Below are 7,047 nucleotides of genomic sequence, written 5' to 3' on the forward strand. Positions count from 1 at the left end.
CCATGAAGGAGGTGGGGGGGTGGGAGCATTAACTGAGTGGGCAAGTAACACTCCAAATGGCATTACAAAACAACACGGTGATGCAAGATGGACTGTAGCCTCTCTCCTGGAGCAGACTGGAGCTCAGTCAGCACTGGCACAAACAGCACTTCAGCTCTGTCACTGTACCAGGAAACGGAGCCTTTGGCTGTACCTGCCAGCCAAGGGCTCCACAAACATTCTGAATAAATACAGAGCTAGAATGCATGCTTAGGAAAATATAATTTATTTGATATTCAGTCAATTGTACATTTAAATACTCGATTCACGTGTAACAGGGAGGAAGGCAGCTTCTAAACACATTCTACAAACAGAAATATAATGGAAGACCACAATTCTCTAACAGGGGTTTTTTTATATTCATGCACACACATGATAGTAAATCCTGTTGTCACAGTCTTGTGTTCAGAAAATTGAGACCATAAGTATTTGGGCTTTTACATTTGGCAGACACTTATCCAGGGACTTGATGTACATTCTTCACATACAATCAATCTGTTTACACAGGTGGATATTTACTAAAGTAATTCAGGTTAAGTACCTTGCTCAAGGGTACAACAACAGTGTCCAACCTGGGAAATGCACCTAAACCTCAGTTACAAGTCCAGTTCCTTAACCATTATGCTACACACAGTTGCCCCCAATTAACAATGTTAACAATAGAATTAACAACAGGTGTGTTTTAACTGAACATACCGAGAAAACAATCATGCTTCATCACATTCTCTGTGATGTGCAGCACTCAATTTCGGAAACAATTAGACACAGAAACATATTTACAGTTGTATCAACTTTAAAGTCCATGCCATTCCAAAATTGATTAGAGGAATTTTTCATAACCAGGTTATTCATACTGATTCAACTCCAAACAGTACTCCCCTGTGTGCGGTCAGATATCGAAGGAGACTACAGATGAATTCCTGAAATAATATGAAGAATACTCTATCTTTCACTGTGAAGTTCATAATTGACACTCAAATCCATGAGGCACTGTCAACAGCCTAGAAAGAGGATGTGACTGACGAGTGTCTTAGGCACACAAACACTAGAAAACGCTCCTTGTTTCCATACAGTCAACATATGGGCCCAGAGGAACTCAACAGCATATTCAACCCCTCTGTAACAAATAGATCTGATAGCTCTACTAGAACCTGAGATAGCCTCTCCATTTTACTCATTGTTTTCTCCAAGACTAACAGAACTAAGGTCGGTGAGCTGGTGTTCTTATAGACAGGAGAGGACTGGATCAGTGGGGTGATGCTCTTCTCGTCGGTAGGGTACAGAACAGGGCAGGTGAGACGTTAGTCTTCTCGAAGGTAGGCCTCTGGGATGTCCTCAGTCATCCTCTCCATGGCGTTGGCGAACGCCGCCGTCCTCTTGATCTCCTCCACCTTGGTCTCGGCCAGCTTCCTCTCCGCATCCAGGGAGAGCTTGCGCACCTGCTCCACCTGCGACTGCGCCACCTGCAGGTTGGACCGCGTGGTGGTGGAGGCGTGCTCGACACCTGGGCAAAACGAGAGCGGGAGAAGCTTTCATTTCCCCTTCCCTCAGCAAAAATGCGCAATGTTGCACAACTTTTTCTTGTGCCAGAGAAGCCCATCTGCACCCAAAGCAAACGCACCCCTCCACTCCACTCGCCAGTGAACCTGTGACTGTTTTTACACTTGAAAGCAATCTGCAGGACATAAATGCTGTCCAAAAAGACAGACGCATCTCTCCCTGACGACCAAACGGCAACCCGTAGCTGCTTGGTGAATACCCATACAGGTGTCAACCACAGTAACCTTGGCTGTGACAACCACACCGTCCGTCAGCAGAATGAAGCCAAACACATCCCACCACCGCAGATTGCCGCTAATCGTCAACTAGCGACACAGTGCCGGTTCAAACCACCCACGTTTAGGCCGGGCCCAGACACAACGCAGGTGAGGTTTATTTTTTTATTTATTTATTTATTTTTTTTTAAAACAGGACTGGGTACTATTGTGTACCAGGAGCTTCAGATTTCTCACAAGGGTCACCCTCCACCAGCCACAGAGTCAACACCTCATCCGCGGGAACAAATGTGGTACTGACAGCCAGTCAAAGAAGGGTAACGCCATCCTCACGGCAACGGGGGGGGGGGGAACTCCAAACCGCTCGCCCGCTAAGGCGGTGAGAACATGATACCCTAAACAGGGGGCTGGAGCCCCGTCTCCCCCATTCGGGACAAGGGGCTCCCGTGCCTTAAATGGAACGGTGGCCTTCTCACTTTCCAAAGTGGCGAGGGCCGTGTCTGTGGTCGCTCTGACAGATCCGTGCGTGAGAGGAGACACTAAAAGCCACGACTGAAGACCTGTGTCGGGGAAACTGTGGCGTGATGAAAAAGTGCTTCCGAGCTGAGTCAGCAGTATTTATTTTCCGCATTAGCATGCAGTTTCTGATGTATTCATTTCTTTAATTCTTTTCTCTTCAACGAGCCCAGAACAGATGGCAACGTGTCCAGGACAACGGCCTCAAATTATATTGATCATTATTGAAGCCCATGTTACGGACAGGACCAAACATATTACAGACGCAGTATCCCTCAGGACCTGTTAAACTGCGGCACGCTTAACTAGAAACAGGAAGTGTATAAAAGAATAAACCGCATACACACCAGCACTGTAGGCTGCCTCGGCCGCCAGCTCACAGAGGTGGATGGCGTTCATCCAGTTTCCCTCGAATCGTTTGCACTCGTCTAGCCTGTCGCCCACCTAGCAAGAAGAGGGGAAGAGGGAAAGAACGAGAGTTTAGTCTTCTGACGTGACCTGCAAGGACACACAACTGAGGATGACTTCTGATTGCTGAATGTTCATAAGCTTAAAAACTCTTAAGGATCTGTCAGCTGCGTGACTGGAAAGCAAAGATCTGCTGCATCCTGCATGTTACTGTATGTGCATCTTTGGGCCTGTAGGAAAGCTTCAGCTTCATCAGGCAGCAGCCTTGTCAATCAAACACAGATGTACCTCTTCCTGGAGCAGTATGCTGTGTGTATGCACGCAGTGGCGTGTTGCGCTTGGTGCACACATTTTCTCATTCAATGCAAGATTCTACCGTGTATCTCTTTTCCCATATTCTCTAATAATTGTGTGTTATTTTATTTTGCAAAACATATGTAGGGATCTGAATGAGAAATACTATGTTAAAATATATAAAGATATATTGAAGAGGGGAAAAAACTGCTAATTGAAACTGAATCATTTTCCCTCTAAAGAAATCTACCTTTTACAACAGGACTTACAGTCTGTGGAAGCAATAATACGAGTTATTCATAAATGAAAGTTAAAGAAGCACTATTCAGGGGCTGCAGCTACTTTGACGGGTCACCTAATCGGTGCCTTTACACCATTTAGTGACACCATGAAGGGGGCGGGGGAAGGGGCACTAACTGAGTGGGGAAGGAACACTCCAAATTACATTTCAAAACATAACAGATGATGAAGAAAGACACATTATCATGTAATGAAATGAAATAACTCCAATACACTGATTTGAGAGTTGAGTTAACCCGATTGCAGGTCTGTTCATTTGCCAAGTAGCACTACAGATTACTGAGATCTGCTCTGGAAGACCAAAATGCATTTCCCCCCCCCCAACTGGACAGAAATCCATACAAACTCTTACACTCCCATACACGTATTACACCCAACAGACACGCACAAGTTCACGTACAAGGACAGAAAAACATCTCAGTAGGACAACGACAGGTTACTGTTCCATTTTCCCACAATGCAACGCGCACACTCCCTCCCTCAGCACGGCATACACAGACGCCTACCTCCACGCGCTGGCCAATGATCACTTGCCAAATAGAGTCCTCCTCCGCGGGAGTGATCTTTCCCATTGAGTTCATGTATCGCTTCTGCAGAGCGATAAGCGTGTGCAGAGCCTAAAGTCCCAAGAAAAAAGGTTCACCCCCCCCGCCCAACCCACCCCAAAATAAACAGTCAACAAAAAAGCCTGCTATGTGGCATTACCCTCAGTGCCTTATTGTGAAACTTCAAGGCTTATCACAAATTGGCCAAACACATCCAGAGCATGATAAGACCAGAAATGAACCCTCTCCCCAAAAAACAAATTCTGGCTAATGAGTTCAAATCCACCATAGAGTCACCAAAAAGAAAACCTCGCAAATATTATTATTACTTATTATTGAGTAATAACAGAAACTAGCGAGGATATATCTGTACTGATCACATATGAACACAACATAACGGCATACTGCCTGAACACAGGGCTTCGAAGGACGCATCACTGCTGCCTTACCTTTGAGTACTGTGTAAGTGAGTCCACAAGAGCGAGCGTGGTCTGGGAGAGGTAGGTGTTGGCGCTGTCGGCCACCAGAGAAGATGCCCTACGGATCAGGGATTCGTGGGAAAGGCTTTCCACTTGCTGAAGGGGAAAGAGGACTGCAATTGTTATTTCAGTCTAAAACCCACTTGTGACCTCATTTCTACTATAACTGGTCTCATAATAAGCGGATTGATAAAGGTCTGCACAGGTGTGCTGAAAATGAACCTATTCACTGCATACATCCATTCGTTGCACAAAACTCAACATCATTTACTCAAATGACAACATTCACAATGTCACCCAAACTAAAAAACAAAAAAGGCATTTCCTGTTCAAACTGGAATATCTTGTGCAACATCTGCTTGTTCCTGGCACGTGTCAAAGAGCTAATCTAGATCAATAAGCATGCAACTGGAAGATAAACAGGTACGCTTTCCCACAACTTCCAAAAGACACAGTGATGATGCCAAAGGTGACAAATTAGTTGAAACTGTTATGCTGTACAGAAAGCAAAAACACTTAAAATAACTTGTTTTGAGATGTTCTAACATTCATAAAATTCAAATTCGATGCTTTCGGTTGAGAGCGGTTGGCAGTGTAGTGTTTAACTGAACGTTCAAGACCTGCAGATGTACTGAGGGAAAAAGAGGACAAGCACGGCGATTTGTACCTGTGAAAAAGGGACGGAACACAGGCCGCCACCTACACTGAATGATATCCAGTTTTTCCGAACCATCACGGGGAGCTGTGCCACGCCCTGGCGCGTGGACCGGCTACCACCCACCACCCTGGCAGCGTTCCTGGTTTCAAGACACATCGAAAATACGCTCGTTGTAACGTTACAGTGATCACGCGAGCGTTCAGCATGCACCCCGAGGGATGCATCTGCATACACAGATGCTCAGTGATATCGTTTTGATACAGAGACACACAGAAATGAAAATACACACTGGGTCAATGTTAAGGTTCAGATCACAGATGAGTTCAGACCAATGATTCGCAACGAGACTGGATGCAACTTGCAAAATTCCAAGACGTCTGATTGTAAACGTTCTAAACTGCACTTGGCGATTTGACAATGTGGGTCTTTTGAGACCCCGGGCAACTGCAATTTTCTCTATAACATTCTAAAACCGTTTCGTTTCGTTGCGAATCATTGATCTGAACTGGCCTTTACACGCTACTCGGTATCTATACAGAATCAAGCACACTCGAAACAAGCTAACGCCAACTGTTTTGTCTCGAGGACAGGCGTAACGTTAGCTTTGCTCGGTTCTGTTTAGATACCGTGTAACATGCACCTATTATCGAGTCATTTCTGGGTTTTTCGAGGACAGGGTTAACGTTAGTGAGCTAGCTGCTAAATAATGCAGATTCGTATAAAATATATTAACGCTGGTTAACTGTACGATTTGTTGTTGGCAATGTAATGTCAAATAAAACAGAGAATATTCACGTATCGATAATAAAAAGCAGTGTGTACGTTAGCCTACCCAGTTGTTAAAACGTCAGGACGCAGCCAGCCAGCAAATTCCATTTACAAAGACAGTGTCCAAATTCGCACGCTATTTATCAATAAAACGTTGCATTTTCATATGCAAAATATAACTAACGAGATCATTCGTATTAGATTAGTTAATCATCTAATCACTGTTAAATCCAAATGTATTTACCTGAGAAAACCAACACATGCTACGCTCCTGAGTGCCGCCATGTTGGTGCCGGGTTGCAGGAAGTTTGTCCGACTTTGTGAACGTCCCCCAGCCAAACACACCCCGCAGTGGCGAATAGCTTGCATATCTTCAAATCAACTTTCTAAATTAGTGTGAAAAGTTGAGATATTTGTATTTTTCACCTACACATAAAAATCTTAAACGCCTATTTCCTTGGAGTAGCATGCATTTAATGTTTCCTGTCACGAGGTTAAATAAATGTACATTAAAAAATATATAAATGACGACCAGACGACTCTCTGTATCTCTTGAGCTATTTTCCGATGTGAACATGGAGGTGAGGACAGGGTATTTATTCGACTCAACTGCCCACAGTATTGATCCATTAACAGCTTTTGGCATTGACATTCTTTTCGGGTTGGTTCACCTCTTATGTTCAATCATACACAAATGGAACACACAGAGTTGGAGGGACGTCACTGTAACAACCGGATTTACGTAGGCTACAGGTTCTTGGCAAAATAACAGCGCACGCACGTACAGGGTGAATGTACTGATAACGGAGTTCTGTGTTATCGATTCTTTGTTGGGATAGGCAGTAGTGCTATGCTGACCTACTGCAGTGAGTTCACCAAGAGACAAACAGCTCAGGTTCAAGTACGGGAAAAACAGAAATTGGCGCGTCCGACGCCCGCGCGCGTTGACCGCACGCTTCTTTTATACCCAAATTGCGACCTATAAGGCAAATATGTGACAGAACAAAATCGCACATAATCCCTCTCGTTATTTCCCAGTCCAGTCCTGGGCTAAGTATCTCAACACTCAACACTAGAAAATCATTTATGACTAGCTGCCAGCCACCATTACAGTTAGCCACCCCACCTCATCCACTCCTTAAAAAACTGGCAACGACCCCGTTGCAAGTCCGTGACACTGCAATCCCCATCCTCACAAAGTCTCAGCCAGGCTGGCAGTTTTGAGCTGATGGGGTGCACTGGCAGCTCATGGCTGCTCTGGGGGC

At 44.9% G+C, this 7,047-nt stretch overlaps 1 protein-coding gene across 5 annotated transcripts; it reads right to left on the minus strand.

Annotated features, from left to right (window-relative positions):
* Window positions 1-249: 249 nt before the first annotated feature.
* On the minus strand, window positions 250-6,432 carry diabloa (diablo, IAP-binding mitochondrial protein a). Of its 5 annotated transcripts, none has more exons than XM_064302838.1 (6): window positions 6,027-6,429; window positions 5,024-5,153; window positions 4,327-4,452; window positions 3,839-3,949; window positions 2,678-2,774; window positions 250-1,543 (listed from the first exon to the last, which is right to left on the minus strand). In XM_064302838.1, exons 1-6 carry the CDS (start codon window positions 6,149-6,151, stop codon window positions 1,341-1,343), a joined length of 792 nt encoding a protein of 263 aa, XP_064158908.1. In that variant the 5' UTR covers window positions 6,152-6,429; the 3' UTR covers window positions 250-1,340. The 5 variants fall into 5 exon arrangements, with proteins under 5 accessions (XP_064158908.1, XP_064158909.1, XP_064158910.1 ...); XM_064302839.1 differs by lacking the exon at window positions 6,027-6,429 and adding an exon at window positions 5,847-6,005; XM_064302840.1 differs by lacking the exon at window positions 3,839-3,949 and having other exon boundaries at window positions 6,027-6,432.
* Window positions 6,433-7,047: the final 615 nt, after the last annotated feature.

Source organism: Anguilla rostrata, chromosome 12 (genome assembly GCF_018555375.3).
Source record: "Anguilla rostrata isolate EN2019 chromosome 12, ASM1855537v3, whole genome shotgun sequence".
Taxonomy (NCBI): domain Eukaryota; kingdom Metazoa; phylum Chordata; class Actinopteri; order Anguilliformes; family Anguillidae; genus Anguilla; species Anguilla rostrata.

Coding starts and splice junctions, on each gene's coding strand:
- diabloa (XM_064302838.1), bottom strand. CDS start 6,151: ATGCAAGCTATTCGCCACTGCGGGGTGTGTTTGGCTGGGGGACGTTCA. Junction 5,154..6,026: donor GCATGTGTTGGTTTTCTCAG/GTAAATACATTT, acceptor TCTTGAAACCAG/GAACGCTGCCAGGGTGGTGG. Junction 1,544..2,677: donor CGAGGCAGCCTACAGTGCTG/GTGTGTATGCGG, acceptor CGTTTTGCCCAG/GTGTCGAGCACGCCTCCACC.